The sequence below is a fragment of the Coturnix japonica genome, chromosome 1 (assembly GCF_001577835.2).
Source record: "Coturnix japonica isolate 7356 chromosome 1, Coturnix japonica 2.1, whole genome shotgun sequence".
NCBI lineage: Eukaryota > Metazoa > Chordata > Aves > Galliformes > Phasianidae > Coturnix > Coturnix japonica.
In genome coordinates this window covers 41378614-41405354 of record NC_029516.1, presented here as the reverse complement: position 1 = coordinate 41405354, position 26741 = coordinate 41378614, and the positions used below count along the sequence as shown (strand labels likewise).

The following is a 26741-nucleotide window of genomic DNA, read 5'->3' as shown; positions in this document are numbered from 1 at the left end:
TACTGTGCAGACTTAAAAGCCAGTGGAGGTATTAAACTCTTCTAAAGGCCCTTCTGAAATAATATTCATTAGTCTTTGAAGAGGAGATTATATAAGAAAGAAATGACAGGGTCCTTAGTTGTTTTTTTTTTGTTTTTTTTTTTCCTTAAGTGGCTACTGTGCTTTTTTTTGTTGTTTTTTTTGTAGTAGTAGTTGTTTTTGTTTTTTTTTTTTTTGTTTGGTTGGTTTTTTTTGTTTAGTTGGGATAGGAACAAAGGCAAATCAATTGAACAAAGAGCAGTCACTGCCATGCAGTAGTAAACCAGTGAACCAATGGAGAACTGACCCTAATCTTATCAAGAATAATTTAACACTTGCTGAAACAGCCAAATATCAATTAATAATGTGGCAAAGAGAGTAGAATAAAACAAAGCCACAAAGTTTATATAAATTAGCCTATCAGAACATAGCAATGGATGGTGCAACACAGCTGTAAAAAAAACCACAGCTGTAGAACACCAGGACCTGGGCCTGCAGAGTTAAGCTAGGACAGTTAGTCAAAATCTGAACTCAGCATTATTCATCAGCTTCATTATCTTTCATTCATAACAAAATTAGTGCACAGTCCAGACCATGCTAGGCTAGCAGCATATTCAAAGAGCAGCATATGTATCATGCAACAGGATGCTGTGCTACCCAGTTAAAATCCCATTCCTTGAAATATATAAAACAATACAAGAAGACACTGGTTAACTTTCCAGATGCAACCATTCCTACTGCCTCAAGACTCTCCCTGAACAAGGACTAAGACTTTGACAAGGTTACTACTGGAGAACATATAAAACATGGTTCTTCTAAGATTCATTGTAGCAAAAAAACACCAAGAGAAGGGGTAGCTAGTTTTTTGGATCACACATAAAGCATTACATCAAGCAAAGAAGTTCACTATGCTCTGTGCAGCAGCATCTCTTACATATGTGGGTGCTGGAGGGGTCACTTGAGTTCAAACTTCCTCCAGACTAAACCAACCCAAAACCTGTATGACACTGACCTCTTCATACTGAGTAATTATTCTGATGAGAATGCTGACACAGCATTCTCCCACTCCATCCATACTATAAAATCTTTTGAAAAGCTTGCCAGAATTTTAAGTAAAGGGGCTATGAGATCAAGCACTAGCTTAAAGATCAGTCTGTTTTTTGTTAATCTGTTATCTAAGATATGTAGTAAAAGAACAAGAAACCAGCAATTTTTAACACTGACCACAAGTTCATTTGCTTAAACTTGGGAAAAAATCCAAATGTTTTTCTCATCTGTTATTTGGCCAAGCCCTAATAATAATTTCTTTTAAGAACTCATCTGCAAAGATAAGGCTGTCTATTGCTTAACTATACACGTCTTCAGAAAAGAAAACAAACAAAAAACACAGCTAGGCAGACTGAAGACATGCTTATGCATTCCTAAGGGAGAATAAAGCATTCAGCTAAGTATAATGAAGGTATCTCAAACTCAAAAATTAATTCAAAATGCAAACTCCACAGTTTAAAGCTTGCCCATAACAACATGTGCCTGCAAGCTGAGTAGCTGGTCTGGCATTAACCATTTCTTGGTGCACACAGGGGAACTTTTTATTGGTTTTAGAAACAAGTTAACAGCACTTAGTTGCAGGCATTTCCCATCTTCTTTTAACTTCAAGTCTAAATGACTCAGATGCACGTCTGGAAATAGGTTGCTACAAGGGAAAGGGACATACAGTGGCAATGAGAGTGGGTCTTGGGATCACTGAACACGTTCCAGTGTCCTTCTACATAATAAGAGCAAACTTATCCAAGGAGTTAAATATTACCCAGAGAGCTAAATAACTAGGAAAACTTTAATACCTTAAGTGGTCAAGAGGCAAATTCAGAAGTAAATAACTTAAAATTCTAAACATCTTAATTGTATGCAAATAAACAAGAAGGAATTGTAATTTTTTTGAGGTTGAAAATGACCTCTGAATAGGCCTTACTAGTTGCTATGTTCTCATTACTTCAGACTATTATTTGATATTTTTGAAGTAATCTTGTTTTCTAAAATATGAATAATTACCTGCAGATCAGGTTTGTTACATGGATTTGGTAATATGAGGTAAAAAAAAAAAAAAAAAGTGAAGCAAACAAACTAAATGACCCTCCAAAACAATAACTAAATTGGTTTTAAGTCCTTTTCTTTGGGTATTTCATAGCTAAGACTCCAGGAGATTTTCAAAAGCATAGGTGTTCAGTAAGGATTTCTGAGACTTAATGCTCCTTCAGGATGCATAGTTTTAACAATGTCTTGTTAGGATTCATACTTGCATGTTGGTGAACACAGCTATGATAACTATACAATTTTACATACATTAAAAACTTCAAGTAGCACGGTTTTCAGCAGTTTCACTTGTTATGGGAGACAGTGCAACAAGACTATGTCAGAACACATTTGGCTTAAATGGACTTGTGCATTAAAGTGAAACGTAGACTCACAGGGTAAATCCTCTGGAAATTACTTCAGTCTCTTGAATGAGCCGTAGAGCTTTCCTCACAAGATTAGTGAAAGCTCGACTATTTGCTACTGTTTCTTCCAGCTGGGTACAGTATTTTTGCAGGGACATTTGTAGCTTGGCTGTCCTCCATGTGGCCCACACTCGAAAGACTGCATACACAAGCAGAACTAGTCCCCACGGTAGCCACGATGACTCCTTCCACCATGACGGAAGCACAAGCAGGGCACTTACAAAGGCAAACAACAGTGAGATATCCCTGCAAATAGAAAAAGTAGTTTCAACCACAGACCCCTGAGGTCAAGCAAGCGGGAAGTACATGTAGATTCTTAAGTTAAAATTATTTTTCTTCTTATCTTTTCCTTCTCTGCATAGATTGACATCACTTCCTTACTACCTTCTACTGCCCATAAGACTGTTTCACCCCACCTAGGTTTTCTCCATGCTGGCCAAATAAGCCTTTCTACCTCAAACGTTTCCAAAACACTGGGTTTTCTAGACTCACTGTTTTTCTTGTTCTGTACTTACCTACTTCTTAATTACCTGTACTGCACAAAAAATGGCATAAAAAAACAGAGTCAAGATACAGTGAAACAGTGAGAAAAAGTTAAAACCCCTGTGTCTTGCATATAGCAAGGATTGTGAGATGAGATTTTCCACTTACTGACGTTTTCAATTTATGCTCTGCAACAACATGAAGATCCTTCTCTGAAGTAGTACTGTCTGCCCAAAGCTGTCTGTTCAGCTTTGGGCTGTTAATTTGATTTTTCCTTCCCAAGGGAAGTATTATACACTTGTCTTTATTGATATTCTACTGATTTCAAGACATTTCTGCAATTTGTCAAGATACTTTTGAACCCCTATCTACCAAAACACTTAAAAAGTGGTGTTATATGTGAGGTAAGCAATATTTACAAATTTCGTCAGTGTTCTTTATCATCTGAACAGTTTCAGAAACAATAAATAGTGTTAGGACCAAAAACAAAACATTGCAGAAACGGCAGTTTAAAAGCTCTTGTTTGACAAAGACTATCAATAATGACATATGTCATAAACATCTTCTCTTCCTTTTTTTAACTGGCTGAGCATTTACAATAATTCCATATACTATCCTAACACATGTAAGAAAACATACTACTGGTCTGTGCTACAAGATGTTCTTATCTACTGATGCCTGCCCATTTCTCAGTAATTCAGTCTGTCAGACTATCCACCATTCCTACTATTTTTCAAGCACAGGTGGCATTTGTTTAGACAGGACTGCAGCTAGCTCCTTCAGTGTTCCAGGATGAATTTCACCGGCCTTTTCTAATTTCAGTGTATTGTATTTAAATATTCTTTTGTCCGATCTTCTAGTATTCTAAACCCACAAAAAGTAATTGCTCACCCTTACAATTAACATACTTTACAAAGGCCACAGTGAAAAAGACACTTCCCAATTCAGTCTACGCAACTACACCTAATTTATCAAAATCACCCCCATATGACTTTTGAAATTCATTAATTCATCAGTGTTAAATTTTTATTCTTGGCATGTGTTAGGGTTTTAAGTACTGACTTTTGCTTATGTAGCTATCTCAGATTAAAACTCACTCTTTCAATAAAATGCCTGAGGCAAAAACATGCTTATCCAGATACGTGAGTAGTAGTGGGCCAAAGACTCAAAGATCTGAGGGGAAAAAAAAGTTACTGTATTGCTGCATTTTATGTAAAAACCATACAATATTTGTTTGTTGTTGTTTAATAGCGAATACTGTAACAGATATTCTCTGTACAATACCAAATATTAGGAGTTGCTAGGGAGCGTAGTGTTGGAAGCTGTCCATTTTCCTGTTGCTTACACTGCCCTGCAGACAGGATACTCGGGTCAAGGAACTCAATCAGTTCCACATCCTCCTGCAGCAGAACTTCCTGTTGCAGGATGGTACGGAGAGTGTCAAATCGAAATCCAACATCCTTGCCACAAATAAGCAGAAGAAAAAACAAGTGTTATTAAAGAAATAAACTCTTGAAATTAAGTTATGATAACAGGGAAAACATCCAGACACCCTATGCTTCACTGACAGCTAACTTGAAGATGACAGAAATGTTCCAGGTACATCAGTAGTGGCTACCTCACATTTAAAAATATGCTTAAATTTAAAAACTCATTTTCTATCTATTGCTTCAGCCTTGCAGAGTAAATCACATTGACTTTGTGATTAGATCTAGACAGTAACAATACCTAGAAACACATCACAATTATGCCAATGTACTGCACCAAACTATGATCACAGAACCCTTCCAATTGAGAATGTTGTAGAAGAACCCAAAACTGAGCATGTGGCATCTTTGCATCTAGCTAGATTACAGGAAGAAAAGGAGAGCAGAAGTTAATGGAGGTTAGATATTTCACATTACAGAAGCTTTTTAGTCTGCACTGACCGAATTAGATTATTTATGAAAACCAAGGCTTTCACAAATTAGCTAGTTAAATTCTCTGTTTTGATATAAATCCAGGCAACTTGCATTCTACATTTATTGGAAAACATTGATTTTGGGTTGCATTCAAAAGGAAACAGCCCTCCTCCAACATATCCTCTGTCATTTTGTTACCCTAAAGCAGCATGCAGAAGGAGAAACATATTTTCCATAGTCTTTGGTTGCATTTCCATTTCAAGACATTAAGGCCAGAAAAGCTGTGAAGACACCAGTTCTGATTCAAAGAGAAACAAGGAGGATGGTAACTAAAAATACAATCAGTGATCAGTAACAAGATGTTGCAGTGATTTTGCCTTCTGAGATGAGGGAGAAGTGACAGCAATTAGAAGAACTCTTAGAAATGGAAACTCCTAACTTCTCATATAGCTCAACACTTTTTTTTTCCCCCTAAGCTACATATAGTGATTCATTCTTACATCATAGTAGAAAAAACAAACAAACTTTTGTTAGATTCCAGAACAGCCTAACACAACATTTTCATGGTGGTGCATTAGTCTACTTTGCACTTCCCAAATGCAAAAAGCACAACAGAGAATAGAGCAGAAACAAAGCACATAGCCCAGGACAGGACCAGGAGTGGTGGAATTGCCCAGGCCCACTGCTATGCCTGAGCTAAGAAGCTGTAAGAGGGCAAAGTGGTATCAAGTGATGCTCTACAGGCTTTCATCTTGAGCTGTGTCTGCAAGTCACCAACTGCAACTTAGAGACTTTCTCAGTGTTTCTGCAGTGTCTTCCAGTGAATGGGGCAGTTACAATGTGAATTAATTCCTTTCAGCTTTAAAGAATTTAATTAATTTCTGACCATTTCTTCCATATTTTGAGTATATTCAAGCTGGCTACTGACAGTTTTCCTTTATTGTGCATGTGCCCAACTTGCCTGGCATCCTACCTCTGAAAATCTGAAAATATTACCTAAAGATTAAGTAAAACTGTTAGAAGAAAAAAAACAATAGAAACCAAAGATGGTGCTTAGAAGAAAAGGTACAAAGGAAGGGAAGACCTATGGATTAGAAAATTGTAAAAAAAAAATTAAAAAAAAAATCTCTTACCAATCGGTGAAGTATGTCATCATTTTTCTTATACTGTGGAAAGGGAAACCAACTTCTGAAGAACTCAACTAGTTTTGACAGGATGCTTTGCTGAAAGGAACAGAAATTATTTCCATTAAAAAAGAAAAAAAGGAAAAAATAACAGACAGACAATTTCTTTATTTCTTTCCTTGTTAACTCAGACACACGTACCTGCAAGGAAGTTTCCCTTATTCTATTTGGCCTAACTTCAGAGTATGGGAACATCTGCTTCCGCTCAGTTTGCCAGTACACAAGACTAAGAAATAAAGCTTCATTCACCCCACCTATTGAATGTAATGAATTGTTATGCTGTACTGTTAAAAATAAATACAGCTAGAATTTGTTTGATCTCAGGTTGGCAACAATTCAGTATGTAAGATTTTCTCTCTTCTTAAGGATAAAAAAAGCAGTGATGTTAAATGGCTGACGGACTGAAGAAAAGTAGAAGACTGGGAGAGGAACAACCTCTCCGTGGAGGACAAGGCTATGAAAGATGAGTGAACAGAAGTAGGGATAAATGATTTTAAGAGGAACTGTCTCAGATACTCCCTGTCACACCAGCACTTGCTATCATGTACTCTTCTCCCCATGTTGCTTCTCCCATGCAATCTAAATCCATAGCTTCATCCGAGCTGTAAACGAAACTTTGAACAACACTAGTTAGGGGAACCTGCTCCCTTTCACCACACATTTTATTCGCATGCCTTCCCAAAACACATGAAAATATCAAATAAAATAGATTCTTGACTCTGCTTCACTCTCCAGACTTCTGATGAAAAAGGCAGTTTTGGACAGACATCGTGTATCTCCCTTCCTCAGACTGAGCTGTCAGGAAGTATTTTTTGAAGTATTTACTCATGACTATTTCATGAATTCTGAGGCCCTGCATGTTAATTTTCAAAGTGCTGACATATAGTACAATCAAGTGAAATGTAGGCCAAAAGAATTTGCATTTTGAAGCACTTACATTTTATGCCATACTGTTTAAAAAACAAAACAAACCAAAAACCAAAAAACCCAACAAACAACCCCACATCAACAATAAAAAACGGATCATAAGAGCTTCATCTATAAACAGTATCTGCATTATTTCAGCTTCTTCCTTTTCTTCTCTCTCCCTTTTAAGACAGAGAAGTGTAAAAACTGACGTTTACCACATACAGCTGAAAGGTCACTTGCCCAGAGGAACTGACACTGAGCTTCTGGCTTTGGGATTCCAGGTATAACCCTGTTCCAATGCAAGCTACAGAAATGCTCCTGAAGCAGCTGTGTGATAAGAGGAACACAAACTTCTCCATCGTGCTTCCAACTCTAAGGCTGGAAACGGAAGAATAAAATTAACCAACAAAAGTACTGAGCTGTGGTTAGCCCAGGATTTTTTTTTAAATAGGGCCAATGATGGGAGGCAGAACAGACAGACCAATCAGTTTAACAGTCCTCTGAAAGGCAGTGACAGAAGTTTGATACAGGGCAGAAGGGCTTTGAAGGCCTTTTCTCCTACTATTTTCCACCATTACTATCAGCAATGCTGGTAAAAGCAAGAATCACTTTTGCTACATGGGCAAGGAATTCAAGGCTAATTCAAGGGCACTGCCATATGTCTGAGGAGGAGAAGGGCACCACGCAAACTACACCAATAGATTCTCTTCCAAGGTAGAGTTTCTTGTGAAGTGATGTGAATGAAACAAAATTATCTGATGTCAATTTGTGAAGAATTGATATGAAATAAACAAAGCCATTGGCCTACATTTGAGCAGCAGGCAAATCCTTTGTTCTGAAGTACCTGTCTTAGCACAGTGTAGTGCAAAAGTAGCTGTCCATTTTCAACTGCTTGGCCTTCTGAAGTTCTTCTCTTTTTACCATAAGCATTTAAATCTACATCAGACAGTTTTAAACTGCTACCAGCTGACTAAACTAGACTGTAGGACTACTGAAAAAAACAGACTGATGTGTTACATAGCCGTTTGGTTTATTCACCATGTTTTAGATTAAAAATAAAAATATGAGCTTGCATAAATGCTCAACAGGCATGTCAGTGCTTGAAAACAAAGCAAGACAACCCACTGTCTTGGGCTGTAACCCAGTAGAGTGCAGTAACACATTCAATTATTCAGTTCCTGGGAACAGTGTCTCACAGTTTGCATTCCCACTGGGAGTGTTACTGACAAGTAAAACAACTTTCATCAACACACAAGTCAGGTCATGTTGCCAGTGCTTCTGGACCATCATTCTTACAACATCAGAAAGCAAGTCAGTCACATGAATCCTCTTAATAAGCTTAATAAGTAATTATTATTAAGCTTTTTGCTAAGCTTAATTAGCAGAATTAAAACTATCCACCATCTAACATTAAAAAAAGCAGCATAGAACATCAAACATTTTATGTTCATTCATTTTGAACCTAAAATAAAATTCTTAGAAATATTTCTCTTCTATGCAGGGTGAACCTGAAATGGCAATTTGTCAGCATCTTAACTACCATCATCAGTGCTGGTGCCTTCCAATTCTGTGCAGTTCAGAAAGATGATAATACTAAGCAGTAACATCTTCCAGCTAATACAATCTGGCATGATGTAGGTGGAAGTCATAGACAAAGGCAAGGACTTGTTCCTCCTTTCCAATTTCTGTGGGTGGTCTCAACAGAATGCTAAGTACCTACTTCCACTACCTGCCTTGTTCTAGAGATAACTGTCACACCTGAGCCAGGATGAGGTGACAGTAAAATCAGTTAAGACACTCAGGTATTCACAGTAGTCTAGGAAAATGAATGAGAAAGGAAAATTGTATATGAAAGAAGCCTGTTCCTTAAAGATCAAGCAGAATTACCCAAATAATTTTGGTTTTAATTCCAGAAAACAAATCTAATACTTCCTTCAAACAGTGCTTTTGAATATCAAGTGACCATGAGATCAGAACTTTGTCTGTAACTCTCTCCTGAGGTTGGTACAGCCTGAAGCACTGCACCTATAATTACCATGCTGAAGCACTTCTCTATACTCCCTCAGCCCTCAGAGCAGTCTTGAAGTACCTTTACAGCTTTTCATTTCAGTGTTCATTAAGACCATGGTCTAATTAAGGAAACAAAACAAAACTAACCAACCAAAAAACTAATTAAGGTGCACTTCAAATTCAGCTGATCTCTCACTAAGCCTGAACCATATGCAATGCTTTGTAGGAAAGCAAAACACAGCAATGTTAGTATCAGTCACTAGGAACATCTTTATCTCCCAGATTTGTTTTTCCAGTCTGCTAGGATCTCACACTAGATCTTTACCTTGCCAAAATACTGTTGCATGTCACAAGACTGTACCTGAACAGGGATCCTACTTGATTGAATACAAGAGTAAACAAACCCAACACAAACACAAAGCAATGCAGCAAATTTTCTAATATGAGTTTTCCACTATCAGTCAGCAGGCAACCTAATAAAAAAATATTATTTCACTTCTCTCCTCAGGAACATCATTTGTCTCTTTTCCTATTCAGAACAAATCCTGTACTTAGCAGAATGGAATGATAATGGAGAAATAAAGCAGAATTGGATGCTCCTCCTAAAAAGTTAACCACCTTTTAAAGAAAAGAGTATTGTTTCAGATGCCAGGGGGTTTCAGATCTGTTAGAAAACCTAGGAAAGACAGATGGACTATGATAAGCAAGAAAGCCAAAACTCAAATTGTTTATATACTTGTATAAACACATCTTTCAAATTAAAAATAAAAATAAAAATGTTTAAGCCATTTGTACTTGGTTTTCGAAACAGAAAGAAAACAATACCCATGTACTAAGCATTGTTAAGGCATGGAACATCTACTCTCTATGATTGTGTTATTTACACTATACTAAAGACTCAACTAAGATCATTTCACTTTAGGAGGGGGTACATACTCAGAAACTGGAAACCACTTGCTTCCCGGATATTTTATACTGTCAGTAGACTACATCAGCAAACAGTGAGAGAAGGGAAGTGGAAATAGTCTCATCTTAAAATGAGGAAATGATTGGATGGGAATTGAAATGATTTGCCTGTACATCACAGAGAAGTCTTAATAAAGCCTCGGATCCTCCTTATTTCAGTGTACTTCTTCAAATATGTGGTGAGCTGTCTCTCTCATTTTAAGACATTCTGCCAAAAAATAGGACACAAAAACAGACTTTCTGATATTAGACTACAAAAGACGTTCCCAACAACAGTTAGAAGAACCTATGAAATTTTATCACTTTATCATTTACACCAAGGTTTCTTCCTTATTTTCCCCACCGTACAATTTGTCTAGACTGAGATGAGATGGTATGAATGTCATCCTGGTATTCATAAGAAATGTGCAATCCATTTTCACACACCCTCTGTTTTCAAGTTGCCCGGCAAACCATGATGAGTTACTTCTGCAGCTGACATAATACCAGAGGACCTCCTCCCAGAGCAGTAGAATTAAGGGTAAGATAACTGAAGAGAAGCAAAGGGGAAAAAAAACCAACAGAAGCCTTGAGGCTTTTAAAAGCAGTACATCCTTGCACTTTTAAGATTCTTAACCCTATATCAGTTTTGTACTAAATTCAGTTGAAGTTATATATATGAACACAGAATCACACTGTTTTACTGACTTCCATAGTTGTGAATATGCAAAATATATGCAAAAATATATGCAAAAAAAAGAAGAATGAGCATATCAGTTAATGAACATTGTCACCTGTTACTGTTATAAAACTGCCAGAACCTAAGTACTATTCTGCATTCTCCTTCAGACTGGCTATGGCATTTATACCACCCAGAAATCCTCTTTCTTATTATTCTATTACATAATAAGTAATATTTAGGAACTGAATGCCTGAGAAAGGCTGGTATTTATAAATATTTTGTTACAGAAAATCACAGGTGTTATTCATAGAATATCATGCTAAGCCAAAGTAATAATATCCAGTAAACAACATCATATACAACTCTTAAAGAATTCACTATCAAAGCACCTTTCTTCCCTAATTCACATACAAGAAAAGAAACACTTCGAAATACATTGTCAGATCAGATATTCCCAAACATAATTGCAGACAATACATGAGAACTGCTACTATTAATTTTTCTTTTAATTATCACAATAAGAATTTCATCTTTATCCCCTCCAATTATGCTTGTCTGTGAAGTAATGTGGCTCTCTTTTGAGAGGATAAATATCAAGAAGAAGGAGAACACTCACTTTCTGGGCAGTATGTACAGTCCTCTCTCTCTGGCCTTCCTCTACTGCACATTGCTTCGCCTTCTGTGACACAGATGAACATACTTCAAAATCAGTGTGTCCCAAATCCTGCAGATACTCGTAGAGTGGTGAATTCTGAAAGTATTATTAAAAAAAAAGAAAAAGAAAAATATGAGAAAACCAACCAACCAACCAACCAAAAACAAAACAAAACCAAAAACCAAGGCCTGGAGATTCTCCCTGTTTACCATGAAATATGACTATAACATGATGAAGCACGGTTAAACAACACAATCAGGTATACAACAGGAAAAAACCCACAGTGTCGCAGTAAGAACAAATAAGTAAAACCTTTGTGTTCAGTCTCCCTCAATATTTATCTTGACTGCAACGAAAAAGGTTGCAAAAGTCAATACACAAATCAGTGTGATGAGAAACAAGCACACGGCCAACCAACTTTTTCCAAAGCCATATTTCTCCAGGTTACCTGATGTTTCTTTAGGTTAAAACATACATGTAATCAATACATAAACTAAACACTTAGCAATATATTTTTAGATTTTCTTGTGTGTCTCCAGAGCACTTGATGACGCTGCATTCTTCAGTTCATAAAAATGGAATCCATGCATTTTGCATCACTTCTATTGAAGCAAACTTGAAAACTAGAGCATGTATCAAACTTCAGTAAATGAAAACTCAGTACAAACAGGTTAGGGTCCTAAGGAGTCTTTTACATCAATGAGGGGGAATAAAAGGCCCTAGAAAATGGCTTCTGCTCTCTCTGGCAACAACAGTGGCACTTCTGACAGCTGAGTGTCACAGTTATTTAAACAAAAAATACAATAAAAAACAAACAAACAAAACACAACCTGAATGAAGATCTTAAGGTTGCTGGCAAAACCACTAATTGAAGAAAAATCCTTATGGAAAACTTTTAGAATTAAGTGTGAGATTCTGATCACCACAGAATGGGTTTTTACATTTTCAGATATTTACCTAGACAGACTTTTGCATTCTCTTTCCATCCCTAACTAGATATCTAGATTTACATAAATGTGATTTGTTAGCATTCACACATACGGCAGTATTCATTACATATCTAATGAGAAGTATATTTACACTGACTCCACTTCTGTAAAGACGTTTCTTTTTAAGCAAACCCTTCAGCCTCGTTGCTTAGAAATTCATTTTCACTTCTAACAATCTTTACCAACCTCCTGCACTAATATGCAACCAGGAGAGAACAGAGTAGGAAGAACAGAAAACATCTGATGAACCATAACTCACTATCATGAAACAACAAGAACAGTAAAAGGTAAAAGCTCCACAGTAACTGGCACACCACTTAGGAGGTCTGCAGAAACAAACTGTGGAAATGGTATCTACTGTGACTAAGAAGCGCCATGGGCAAACCTCAAATCACTGCTTGCTGTGTAGAAAAACTGAAGCAATCATCAGTTCTCGCTTAACAAATGAACTTGTTACTGGCAGGGTTATTTTTAGCCCGTCACTAAAGTGCTATTTGAACCACTCTTAGCTACTGAAAGCATGCAGACACACACTTTTGCACACTCCCTTTGAGTTACTCACAACAGATTCAGAGTCCACTCACAACCTGAAACTCAAACATTCATGCCGACTCACAGCTCTGTGCAGGTGGAGGCAGTCCCCTCGCCCATGACAATGATGCTGCAAAGCACTACCCTATGTTAATGACTCATTTCCTTGTGGGAATTTTTCTAGTGTGACACCTCAATCCTCTCATTTTTCCAAGGATCCTTCCTCCATCATCAAGTACTTTTTCAAGTGTGGACAACCCTGATTAAGCAACTCACTCCTAGACCGGCAGGAAAGAAGCTATGTTTCTTGAAAAGTACAACATGCCTCTTTGCCAGAATTGCTTAATTAAAATGCAAGACCAGAATACTACTTTTATTTAAAGCAAAGTTAAATTACTCCAGTAACTTCAGGACATAACTTAAAATGGAATGGACATGCATAACCATGCCTTCTTAAAATGGTCTCCACACAAAGCAGGCGGCACACTGCCAGCACACAGAACAACTCAAACCTGCACACACCAGAGGCTATTAGGATAGTATGGATATTTCAGACAGAATCAGTATGAACATTTCAAGTTCAGACAAATGGAAATCAGAAGCAAGATAGAAGACTACTCCTGTCTTTACTGATGCTAACCCTGGAGGTTAGTGAGAGCATCTAGGGAATGGAAGACTTCCCTTTAGTCAAGGAAGAGATGGTTCGTGAGTGCCTACGCAATACCGATGTTCATAAATCCATGGGACCCGATGGGGTGCATCCACAGGTGCTGAGGAAGCTGGCAGAGGTGATTGCTGAACCGCCCTCTATCACCTTTGAGAGGTCTTGGAGAATGCAGGAGGTGCCTGAAGACCGTAGGATAGCCAATGTCACTCCAGTCTTCAAAAAGGTAGGAAGGAAGATCTGGGTAATTACAGGCCAGTCAGCCTCACCTCTGCCCCTGGAAAGGTGACGGAACAGCTTGCATTGGATGCCATCTCCAGACAATTGGAAGAAAAAGAGGTTATTTGGAGTAGTCAGCACCAAAGGGAGGTCATGCTTGACCAACCTGGTAGCCTTTTATGATGTTATCACTGGCCAGGTGGATGGGGGAAGTGGTGGATGTAGTCTACCTTGATTAGAGCAAGGCATTGTCTCCTATGACATCCTTATAACAAAGCTAAGGAAGTGTGGGATAGACGAGAGGACAGTGAGATGGGTTGAGAACTGACTGACTGGCAGAGCACAGAGGATCACTGTTGGCAGTACAGAGTCCGGTTGGAGACCTGTAACTAGCATTGTGCCCCAGGGATCAATGCTGGGTTCGGTCTTGTTCAACACCTTTGTCAATGACCTTGATGAGGGGACAGTGGCCACCCTCAGTAAGTTTGCTGATGATATAAAGTTGGGAGTATTGGCTGACATACCTGAAGGCTGTGCTGCCATTCAGCAAGACCTGGACAGGCTAGAGAGCTAGGCGGTAAGAAACCAGATGAGGTTTAACAAAAGCAAGTGTAGAGTCTTGCACCTAGTGAGGAATAATTGCTTGCACGAGTACAGGCTGGGGGATGACCTGCTGGAGAGGAGCTCTGCTGAGAGGGACCTGGGTGTCGTGGTGTATGACAGGTTGGCCATGAACCAGCAGTGTGCCCTCGTGGCCAAAAAGGCCAATGGCATACTGGGGTGCATTAAAAAGAGTGTGGCCAGCAGGCTGAGGGATGTGATCCCCCCCTCTTCTCTGCTCTGGTGAGGCCTCATCTGGAATATTGTGTCCAGTTCTGGGCTCCCCCAGTACAAAAAAGACAGGGATCTCTTGGAAAGACTCCAGCGGAGGGCCACAAAGATGGTGAAGGGCCTGGAGCATCTTCTCTGTGAAGAAAGGCTGCATGAACCGGGCCTATTTAGCCTTGAGAAAAGAAGACTGAGAGGGGACCTGATCTATAAATACCTGAGGTGTGGGGGACAAAGTGACAAGGCCAGACTCTTTTCAGCAGTGTGTGGAGACAGGACAAGGGGAAACAGCCAGAAACTGGAGCATAGGAAGCTCTGCACAGATGTGCACAAGAACTTCTTTACAGTGAGGGTGACAGAGCACTGGAACAGGCTGCCCAGGGGGGTTGTGGAATCTCCTTCTCTGGAGATACTCAAGACCCGCCTGGACTCCTACCTGTGTGACCTGGTGTAGGGAACTTGCTTTGGCAGGGGGGTTGGACTTGATGATCTCTGGAGGTACCTTCCAACCCCTGCAATTCTGTGATTACAAGAGATTCAAACAAGCACCAACCAACTCAAAGGAAATGCAATCTATGTCTTAGCTAATGATCTAAAACCACCACATAGCAAATGTTCAGTATGAAAAGCAATCTGTCAGCATTTCAAGAGGAGAAAAAGAGAGTTTTTTTATTCTGATTGTGTAAGGTCACTTCAAAAGTGCAGGTCTCAGGAGCAAATGATCCACCATGAGATCATTTTCTTAAAAGCTGATCAAGAAAAACAGCGTAAAGTTGTTTAGATTGGTTCCATTTCCCCACAGGAATGCATAAAAGAAGGCAGAGGAAGAGACATGAAGCAAGAGAGACACTGTCCACTAAAACCAGAGAGAATCAGCTAAAATCCTGAATGCTATATTTAGTAAGTGAATTACTGCATAGATCTAAGAATGCCTAGCTCTTCTCTCTTACTTTCACACACTAATACCACAGTTAACAGTACAATTTCTACTGCACAGAAACAGTAAAAATCAAAACAAGACAAACATGTTTACAGATGTTAATGAAACGTCAGACTGCAGTTGTGGTAATTCCATTTGTTCTTGTGATCAAGGTAGAGTACAGCACTTTACTAGCTAAATTTACAGTCCACGTTGTAAAAAGTCATTTTTTATTAACTTCAGTGTTAATAAAAGAACAGTGTTAATAAACAGAATCACAGAATCACAGAATGACCCGGGTTGGAAGGGACCTCAAGGATCATGTAGTTCCAACCCCCCTGCCTGGCAGGGCCACCAAAACCTCAAGGATCATGTAGTTCCAACCCCCCTGCCTGGCAGGGCCACCAAACATACACCTTTACTAGATCAGGTTGCCCAGGGCCCAGCCCAACCTGGTCTTGAACACCTCCAAGGACGGGGCATCCACAACCTCCCTGGGCAGCCTGTGCCAGGACCTAACCACACTCCTAGTGGAGAAGAACTATGCCCTGTTCTCTAAGTTAAAACACCATTTTTCCCTTTTCTGAATCCATAATACCACATGAGATGTGGGTACTGAAAAAACTAAGAAGCCACTGTGAAATTAGATTACTAAGAACTTTAACAAACTGATCATAAAAATCTTCCACTATGAGCGACCTCTCTTGCACAGCCCACTCAACTTTACAGTCTGTGCATTCATAAAATTTGAGGTTTATATCTTTTCCTTTATTAGAAATATCACGTCATGTATTAGCCTACGCTAACATAAACACATAAACTATTTATTGACGTTATATTTGATGTCCTAGATACTGTCTGATTTTAGGTGTTACTGACAAGCTTCTCACTTGCAAAGCTGTGCAGTCTGTTTAACTCATTGAGGATTTCTTTAACCAATACAAAGAGTTACTATGCAACATGACAGCATTAAAATATGCTACACTAAATACTTCTTATGTTTCAAGACGAGTAACAGAAACATTATAATTAATACTCACAATCCTCACGAAGCTTTAAAAACCAATACTTTAATCTCCTAATATGGATAATGTCTGATAAATCGTAGCTTTGAATTTACAAGGATCTGCTTTGTTGCTTCCTAATTTTCTTTCTCAATATTCATGCATTCTTTTTTCAACAGTTTAATATTAAGAAATAAAAATGAAAATAAAGAACCTCACAGTTGCTTTTGATGCTTATCCACATATTACAGGTGGTACTGTTTTAGTTTAAGAAATTCTGGGCATAACAGCAAGGTATCCTTGCAATGAGTGGTAGGTTGGAATACAAAAGAATATAAGTAAGTCTAGAAAGAAAGCTTTTATGTTAGATGTCAGGTAAAGGGATAGCAACGCTGTTTCGGTACATGATCTGAATGGGAAAAGTAAAATATGAAATTTCATTTTGCTATTGATACAGAAACATATTATCCTAAGGGAATCTATTTCTGTGTGTTTTTCAATCTGTAACTTCACATTCAACCACTCAAATTGGATACCATTACAACAGGTAGCATTGCTCATGCTTGACTGTCAGGTTCATTTCTTCATTTCTAGTTGCTTCTATTAGAATGACATGGTAATTAATGATTTACAGACTAGAAGAGAAGAAACAACATCATCATTCAGCCTGTTCTATCACCATCATAGCAGCAGTGACTGATAATAAATGCCATCTATATCAAACACGTCCAACCCCGAGCCCACATGCCACACACAGCCCTGGGACAGCCAGTAATGAGCCCCCCCAAATACCGTCAACTTTAACATTATTATGTGATTTGTAGGTGATATTTTTCATGGGCTGATGGTGTGTAGCAACAACTGAACACTGTGGAGGGAAGGGCACAGTGTAGGGCTAACTGCACCTCTCATGCCCACCACACACTGACTGTGGAATAAAAAAATAAGTTTTATTATGATAAGCACATTAACTGTCTATCTTATACACAATTACTCATCACTCAGTGTGGCCCAGGCAACCAGTGAGTTGGACCCCCATGATCTAAAGCAAGATACCAATACAGGGTTTTTCAGCAATATTTTGTATTTATTTCTGAAGTTTCTTCAAAGTTGTGTCTTCTGATTCACTTTCTGAGATCACCTGGATACAAGAGAGAGGCATTACATTTACAATCAGGACATCGTTTTCTTATGCTACTTGTCAAAAAGATGCTCTCGAAATGGAGGTTTATTTCAATCCCACTTTCCACACAGCTCTGACTCAGGAAAAAACCCAGCTCCTAAACTGAACCAAAGATCCAACATTATGTTCACAGCTCTAAGCCCACAGCAAAAATAAACACCAAAAGCAAGTCAAACATTAACAAAAAAAATCAAACACTTAATGCTGTATATTGCTGTGTCGTGGAAAGGTTGTTATCATAGAGGATTTCTTAGCTGCAGAAGAGAGCTTATTTTTTTATTGATATTTCTTCAAGTATCTTTTATCTATTGCAGCAAGGACAAATATTGCACTTTTATAATGTAAGGCACTTTATGCATATCTGAGAAACGCTTTTGAAATCACAAATAATAGGACATTGTTAGCTGTCAGTTTTGTTACAATAGCAGCTGAATATGAAAGCCACACCCAAATTATTTTTGCTGATGCATCGTGAACTAAATGACTCAGGATTTCTCTATTAGAGATTTCACCATTAGAGATGGGGTCCTCCCACACCCCAAATTCTTTACTAGGATAAAATTTAATACCTAGTAAACCCCTGCTCCAGTTTCCAACCACAGCTAACAGAGCAGAATGGCTTTAAAAGTAACATTGAATGTGACTGCACAAAATAAAGGGTTTAAAATACAGAAATGTTTTTCAAAGCTGAACAGTCCAGGCACGGCACCAAGCAATCTCCAAATAGATGACAAGCTCTGAATTCTGAGTTTAAAAAAGACTGCACTTTTCTACAAAGTCTGACAGATGAGCTTAACAGGTGGCAAAGCTCACAACCAAACAAACTGTACTGAAATCTCTCCCTCTCTCTCAAAACACAACTTGAAGAAGCTGAGCTCACACTTACAGACAGCGCGATCTTTGTCTCCTGGACGAGGGTATTCCATTTTTCTCTCCTGTACTGCTCCCAAGCATCCGACAGAATCTCGCCCACCTCCCCGTTTCGTTCCACTCGTCCCTCCAGGATGACCCGAGCCGAGGATGAAGAGTAGCAGTCAATGCGATCGCACCTGTGCTCCTGCACAGTGGCATTTTCCTGACAGCATCAGCGGATGCAGTTTGAAACTTCCCAGGACTGTGCAATTTCTCCTGACTAATGCGGCTTTATAACTGGGGGGAGGGAGGCGAGGATGACAGATTGCTAAAGGCTTTTAAAAAGATACTGCCTGAAAGAATTACTGCACATCGATCTTACATGAAGTCATTAATAAGATTTCTCAAACAACAGTATTTAAAAGCCTTGGTCTTATTCTCCTGGCTGGCAGCTACCTCCTCCTTTCATCCGACTGACAAGGAGCCAGTCAGTGGCAGGGCTAATATTAGACTGACTTTGACAGTGAAAGAACCATTTACATTTTCTATTCTATTTTCACCGCCACAGTAGGCAGGCTTTGGTCTCTCCAATGCTACACCACCATGTGATTCAGAAGCGGTTTCCGAGAACTACTTTGAAGCCATAATGTATTCCTGGATATTTTCTGATGCACAGTATATCTCTAATTGCATGCACTTCTGCATTCTGAAGAGCTTTATAATCCACGCACAGTTCCATGTCACTGAACCCATGGAATGGGAAAGCTCTTTCCTTTGCATTTGCAGCAGGAGGTGGCACATTACTGCCATAATGGAAAAGCCTTCTGGAGAAGTCTTACTTGCTAGGAAAGCCCTGAAACTCATTAATCCAAAGCTCCCACTGCTATTCACCCAATCAAAAATGGACCTCTCTGTCAAGGACAGAAATTAATAATAACTGAAAAACGGAAGGCAGAAGTGGTAAATGAATTCTCCCTGGAAGACAGAGAAAGAGGCCTGCCACAGACCTGGAGCCTTGGGTGGGATGCTGCTTCAAATTTCCTGTTAGGAATAATAACAGCAATATGGGTTTCTGCACCATATGGCCCATACAATACCTTCCTCTGTCTTCTTAGATAAGACATTAATGTTATTCCAAAATGTCCCATGAGTATACTTGGCATCCACAACCACCAGAAGGTTTCTTACATAGATTTAAGCTGGTAGTCTCTTCTATTTTTCACTCTGGTATCACCTGCCTCCTCCCAGTGATGTGATGCAGAGAGAGCACAGTCCGTCCTCTCTTTCCTCATAGTAGACTGCAGAGAAGCAAAACAACTGAATTAATCCACTTGCAGCCACTGACTCAGGTGCCTCTACAGTGCACCACAACTTGCAGCAGAGGGATTGCTCCAGGCTGCAGTTACACGGACAATTTAACCTGACATTAGCAGCGGGTGCAGACGAAAGGTGCAGTACCATTCCAGAACGCTAATGGTAATACTTATACAGTCAAGTGGTGAGATAAAACATGAAACAATCTGATTGAAAAAATAACATCAAGGTACTTTTTCCTTCCCATGCATCTTAGCCACCTAGTTTATAGTCAAGTCAGTCTCATGATCCTGCCTACAGTTCCACACTCACAAACCTCTACATCAGTGTAAAGAAGATACTGAGTGACAATAACCCCACTGAGGGAGCACTACAGACACTACCTCTGAGGCTTCTTCAATGTTCTTTTCCAGTCCCCTTTTCATAACTTATAACATTAGAGACTTTAAAAAAAATATATGCATTTCTAACCCTGCCATGTGATAACAATCAATGTGTTTAGGAAGCCAAAGTCCCTTTCAAACTCAGCCATTCTGTGTCTCCGTGTGCATAGCTTTAATAACGACCCAAGAATAAAATAATACTGCACAAGCTCATTAAAATATAGGACAAATGACTTAGCTGCAAGTAGGACTAGGACGGAGCTGATAACGCACGTACAGAATAGTATTTGGATCACCTTCATCCCAACACTCTGAAAGAATGGGCACATTAGATCAAAGACCCAGCAGAAAAGATTTTCTTAATAAATCTGTGAGCTCACAGGTGGAAAACAGCAGACAGGCTGCCAAGGAGAGAAAAGCAGTATGTCAGCTCATAGAATCTGATCAAAGCTGGTATGCTACTGCAAATAATTAATCTTCCTTGCAAAATTCAAAGACGAAGAAGAAAACAGATCATCAGCAGAGATACCACATGAGATGGCATCAAAGCCTTTGATGAGACAGCTCATTTTCTAGATAATGGAAGCTGAGGGAGTCAATATGGACTTTTGATACTATGCCTTGTTGGGTATGGGTTTTCAATACCATGCCATATCAGTTAAGATACAAAATGAACTAAATACATAAACAAGGAGATAACAATGGGTTGTGTGGAACGGAAAACTACCATCAGGTCAGACAGTTACAAATGGAGTTCCTCCAGAATCAGACTTCGATCAAAGCTTCATCTTCATACCAAGAGAACACTAATGAAATTTCCTGATAACACCAGGTAACATCATGTGTACAAAAGCACTGAAATATGATATATAAAGAACTGGATGACCTCAAATGGGTATGTTGAGTGCTAACGACACGCAAATTAACAGCAGACAACAGCAAGATCTTACACACAGTGACTAACACAAAGAACTCCTCCAGTAATGTGGAAGATGATGATTAAATACAAACATGAGTAGCGTTATAACTCAATCAACAGTATGAACACCTGAAAAAGTTGCCTGTAGGCCTAGAATGCAAGAGTCAAAGTATTCCCAGCAGAAACAAGTGCCTATAGTTGTGCAAAACCCCGGTAACTGAATATTACTGAATATCACACTGCAGGCACATGTAAAGAAAGATGAACTCAAGCTTGAAGCAGTGAATTACAAGATACCTGTTTTGTAAAAGGAGACTAAATATATTGGATTAGTCAGTTAAGCAAAATCCTTAGCCAAAACAGGACTGCTTTCTATGAATACACTGAGAGATAAATTCTGGGGATGTAAAAGAACAGTATATGTTAATGGACAGCATTAGCAGAAGTACAACTATAAAGCAGCCATGAATGAATTTCAAGTCAGAAAGTAGATGGCAGTTACTATCAAAACAATGAAGTTCTGACACAGTCCTCTCAATGGAACAATGATGTATAAATTTAGACAGTTTTAATAAATGTTTTAAATTTATATATTCAAAAATGAAAAGAAATCAAGAGACAAATGTCTTCCAAACAAACAAATCTCTCTTTGGGTTGTGAAAACCTCATCTCAAGTTACTTATCATCAAGTTTCCTCTACCCTACCTTATCATCTTTAATAAAATAATAAAATAGGCATGAATAAAACATTGTTTTCCATAATCTGCTCTACATTAAAGAAATTAATCTTTCCTGATTATGTATTTGTTAGATAAGGTAGGGTGGCACTTTTCCCATGCATAGCCTGTGGAGCCTGTAAGTCTCTCATACCTGTAACACACTTCAGCAAACCCACTGACCACAAAGCCTCTCAGCCTCTCCCTGCCAAACACATGCTCAGGTAACACTGTAATCATCTTTTTTCTATCGTCTATCTTTTCCAGGGGGTTTTAGTGGAACAAAAGAAACAAGTAACTCTGATTTGTTCTTCTCTGGTTACAGCAACAGGACCCAAGAAACAGCATGGAGCTGCAACAGAGGAGAATTAGGCTGGGGAATAGGAAAAGGTTCTTCACCAGAGGGTGGTTGGGCACAGGAAGAAACACCCCTGTTCATTGCCGTGGCACAGTGAGCAAAGCCCCAAGCTGCTGGACTTCAAGCATTTGGACAATGATTTTAGACACAGGGTTTGAGCCTTCTGTAGTTCATGTGTGGAGCCAGGATACTTTGTGATTCTATGAGATGTTTTCTTCTATGGTTTGAAGGTATGTTTAAATCAGGAGTAAGAGAATATGACCAGCTTTGTAAACAAAGAGCTGATGCAATGAATCTGTCACCATTGCTTATAATGTAGACCAACATTTTGCTCACAGGAAGCGCCAGAAGCACTGAGAGAAAACAGCTACTCACAGTAACCTAGGCCCACATCCTGAAGGGCTCCTTGCAACAGTGACTGCTGACTTGGGAAGAAGATAAGCTGGGCACTATTAAATGAAACTATAACAAGTAAATTCTGCATACATGCACACTTGATACAGCAGGGCACCAAGGGACGCTAATAGAGAAAGAAATGCATTACCATCAAACACATTAAATAGTTAAGTGCAAATGCACATGCCAGGAGATCTTTTACTCCCTACGAAGCAGAACTTCCCCCTGTTTTAATCAAAACTCTAAGTGCTGCCTGCACAGTGAAACTAGAATTCAAACATCACTTGTACTGCAGCAGTAAGCACAGAGGGCAGGCACTGCAGCTAGGTAATAAATTCTCACCAAAGCTTTACACCATCCAAGGAAGTGATTTAACACCACGGCAACAGAAGGGACAGGCGCTACTGGCTGCACTCAAGGCTGATTGTGGATAAACACTGTGCTACAGACCAAAGCCATGAGCAGGAAGTACTGTGTCCAGGTGTGGAGCCCTCAGTACAAAAAAGATATGGAGATTTTGGAAAGGGTCCAGAGGAGGGCCACGAAGATGATCGTTCAGCCTGGAGAAGAAGACGGTTGCGCGGGTGACCCTCTTGCAGCCTTTCAATACTGAAGGGAACTTTCTCCCAGGAGAGGGAGTACACTCTTCGAAAGGGTGATAAATAGCAGGACATAGGGAAATGCGTTTTTAAGTTGAAGGAGGAAGATTTAGTTGGTGTTAGGGGGAAGTTCTTTACTAGAAGAAGTCGGTTAGGTCATGAACAGGCTGCCCAGTGAGGTTGTGGAACGCCCCGTCCTTGAGTGTAAGGCCAGGTTGGAACGGGGCCTGGGCCAACCTGATCTAGTAAAGGTGTATGTTTGGTGGCCCTGCTAGGCAGGGGGGTTGGAACTACATGATCCTGAGGTCCCTTCCAACCCGGGTAATTCTGTGATTCTGTGATTCTGTGACACAGCTGGGAAAAACGATATTCCTCGTGTAAGGAGCTTTTGTCATCCTGGTAGCACCAGAGGCCTTCTCATTATAATTAATTATCTTATAGACAGCATTTCTGTATAACCGCATCTTCTACACGCCTAAAGAATAGTTGTGGCCAGCACGGAGATGCTGTTACAGTGATCTACTGCGAATCGATCCCACTTGGTCACTGAATGCATTTACCCAATGACAGCCAACGCATTTACCCATTGATTTCAATAAGGTCTACACGGTATTGTAGATAACTAAGAAGATGGGCAACGTATGATGCAATACAATCATACAATATGCCGTTAGATAGTCAGGGCAGTGGCATCACTCTCCCGGCTCTCTCCCGCGAGTCGGTGTGATTTCCACACGCGGTTCATTGGCGGCGCAGAGCGCTCGGGCCCTTTGTCCCTGCCCCATCCCGCCCCGCAGTACGGCGCGCTGCCCGCACTCCTCCCTCCCCTCCCTGCCGCTCCGGTTCGGCTCTTTATCCCGTGCCCGGCCCAGCCGCTGTCTGCCGCGGCCCTCGGGCCTCCCGTGGCGCCGCTCCCCTCCTCGGCCCCCGGCCGTGTTCCGCGCCCAGCGGTCACCTGGGGCCGCCCCCGCGGGCCGCACCGAAACGCCCCGGCGAGGGGCGGAGAGAGCCGTGCCCAGCCCGCCCCGGGTCGCCCTGTCGCCCACCTCAAACACCACTTCTTCGTCAAACTCCGGTGTCATCCTCCCGCCGCCATGCCACCCCCTGCGGGCACGCTGGGAAACGGAGTCCGCCCCGCCGCCGGCGGCACCTTCCCCGCCTCGAGGCCGGCGGAACTACGGCTCCCAGCGGGCACGGCGCGACAATTCCGGCCGGGGGGGCCGGGCTGCGGGAGGCGGGCGCTGGGCGGGGCGGGCTGCTGCCCGGCAGGGGGAGCCTCGGCGCTCCGAGCGGCGGTCGCGGGGCGCTCGGCGGGCGCTGGCAGCGCTCAGTGAGCCGCCCGCCGCGGGGCGTTATGAGGGAGCGGGCGGACGGCGCTGCCAGGGGGCGGCGCGGGCGGACAATGGGTTCGTGCTGCCGGGCCGCGACGGGGACCGCGCCGTGACGGACGGGGGAGCGCGGAGCGGTGCGTTGCGCTGCGGGGAGCGCCATGAGCTCCGCCGGTGAGTGCGGGGGGAAGTTGGGGAGCGGCCGGGGGCAGGCGGGAGGGACGGGACGGTGCTGCCCGGCCCGTCCCAGCGCGGCGCCCTCGGTGCCGCCCCGAGGTTGGAGCCCGGCACCGCGGAGCAGCCCGGCACGGCCGCTGTCATTGCCGAGCGGCGCTGAGCGGTGCCGTCGCCGCCAGAGCGGGTGCCGGGCCGGGAGCTTTTCTGGCAGGACAGCCCCGGCTCTGGCCCTCTGCCGGGACACAGGCGCTCCGAAGCGCTCGGAAGTGCCGCGGGCCGGGGCACTGACCACCACATGAAGTTTCCCGGTGCTCCGTCCAGCCTGGCCGTGAGCGCCTCCGGGCATGGGGCGCGCACAGGTTCTCCGGGCACAGCCTGTGGCACCGCCTCACCGCTGTCTCAGCGATAATGTTTCCCCTAACATCTATCCGACATCTCCCCTCTGCTCGCTACAAGCCATTCCTCCTTGCCCTGTCACTGCACCCTGACAGAGTCCCTCTCAACTTTCATCCTTAGACCCGTTCCGCTCCTGCCGTACCGACCTGCTGCCATTCCTCCCGCTTCCCTTTACCGTTTTCAGCGTGATGGCCAAAAGAGCTGCGGGGCAAATTCCTGGTCTAAAAGCGGAGCTCCCCGTGCTGAAGGGAGTTGCGGCTGCTTTCCTTAATGCTTGTTTATCCGGTTGCGTGTTAGCAGCACTTTTGTTCACCCATCTGCTGCATTAGTGGGCTGCTTTCTTAGGCTGCTTGAAGATGGGGATGGGAGTCGTTTCTGCATTGAAAAGATGCCCTGTGGAATCATGATGTATTGAGTGGAAACACAACTAATTACAGTGCAAGCCTGGAGCAGCAAAGTGTTTCCTGTAAGGATCTGGGGGGAGGGCTGCTTTAAACCAAAAGGAATACGGATTTCAAGCAAAACCAGAAGCCGGGTTCTCAGCGTTTTCCTCTCAACTATGGCAGTTTGTTTTCTAATCTAGCATTAATTAAGTTTTCTGGGCTCTCTTAGTTAATCAGAGTTTATTGGAAAATAAAGAGCCATAGAATGCAGCCTTCCGCTCCATTTCATTTATCCCCAACGGAACTGATTTTGGTTAGCTCTGAAAACCATGTTATAAAACAGCGTATCATCTCCACTTAACAGTTGGATCGCACGTTCACATTATTAAGTAGTGCTACTGGTAGTACAATTCACTGCTGCTGTTTTTAGTATTTTTTTTAAAGAGTTAAACAGCTGTGCAAATAGAAGATCTGTGTTAGGGGGTGCCCAAGAGCTTAGAGCTGGGCTGTGAAAATTAAATTGGATGCAGCAGTAAGTTTCTGAAGGCCGGGTGGGTTGCCAGCAACTAGCAGTCACTGCAGGGTCTGCTGTGCTGTTAAGGGTCGTGTTGTGATGGAGTGAGTGAGGAAGGTGCGAAGGGGGGGGTTTCACATAAGCAAAGTCACTTGGAAAGCAAAAGAGAAAGGGATGCTGAGCAATATCAGCAAGAGGAAAGCGGGAAGGCTTCTGGAATATGTGAATTTTAGCAAGGAATTAGAAGAGGGAGGCATAGGGAGTGCTGGTGGGCAGGAAGGTGAAGGTGAGAGAGTGTGGAGGGTGTTGAAGGGGGGTGAAGAATATATGCTGTGTGATGGATCATGTGAGGGTAAGGAAATATCTGGGGAACAGGCAGAACAAGATCAGAGATTCATGATCTTGTTGACAGCGCTGTGACAGCTTTTGGCAGTTCGGATAAGAAGCTCACGGGCAGGGCACAGCTGAGGGGACCGAGTGCTGAGGAGACACTTGTAAAGGCTGCACATCTGCCTCTATGTGTTGTCACAGAACTAGACTTCTAAAATACATACACATGTTTTATAAGGCTAATGCTTAAATAGAAACACAGCACCTCCTCTGTTTTGGTTTCAGTCCAGTGACCTTTACGATCTATTTCCTATATTGAAATGATTTAAATTGCAAATTCGGTCATTACGCTGTTTTTGTGTTGTGTAAAATAGCTTTCTGTAACTGGGTGATAATGCTGATTAAATGTACAAGTGTTCACGTGAAGCTGCCAGGTGGGACTTGCATTGATTTCTGC

At 41.4% G+C, this 26741-nt stretch overlaps 2 protein-coding genes and 1 long non-coding RNA gene across 6 annotated transcripts in view; 1 reads left to right on the top strand and 2 right to left on the bottom strand.

Annotated features, from left to right (window-relative positions):
* Positions 1-24358, bottom strand: part of VEZT (vezatin, adherens junctions transmembrane protein) — a 39750-nt gene extending 15392 nt beyond the window's left edge. For all 4 annotated transcript variants that reach the window (XM_015858414.2, XM_015858422.2, XM_032443950.1 and 1 more), the window contains exons 1-5: positions 24203-24358; positions 11244-11378; positions 6031-6120; positions 4281-4456; positions 2484-2759 (exon numbers count right to left, since the gene is read on the bottom strand). In XM_015858414.2, the coding sequence (XP_015713900.1) occupies positions 2484-2759; positions 4281-4456; positions 6031-6120; positions 11244-11378; positions 24203-24238 (713 nt within the window). In that variant the 5' untranslated portion in view covers positions 24239-24358. The remainder of the gene's footprint in view (positions 1-2483; positions 2760-4280; positions 4457-6030; positions 6121-11243; positions 11379-24202) is intronic.
* On the bottom strand, positions 15846-19661 carry LOC107311685. The gene is made up of 3 exons (XR_001554193.2): positions 19569-19661; positions 18506-18768; positions 15846-17577 (listed from the first exon to the last, which is right to left on the bottom strand). It is a non-coding gene; the product is annotated as an uncharacterized LOC107311685 (long non-coding RNA).
* Positions 24359-24444: 86 nt separating the features above from the next.
* The window catches only part of FGD6 (FYVE, RhoGEF and PH domain containing 6), a 64015-nt gene continuing 61718 nt past the window's right edge, over positions 24445-26741 (top strand). The window contains exon 1 of the mRNA XM_015858402.2: positions 24445-24658. Within this exon, the coding sequence (XP_015713888.1) occupies positions 24646-24658 (13 nt within the window). The 5' untranslated portion in view covers positions 24445-24645. The remainder of the gene's footprint in view (positions 24659-26741) is intronic.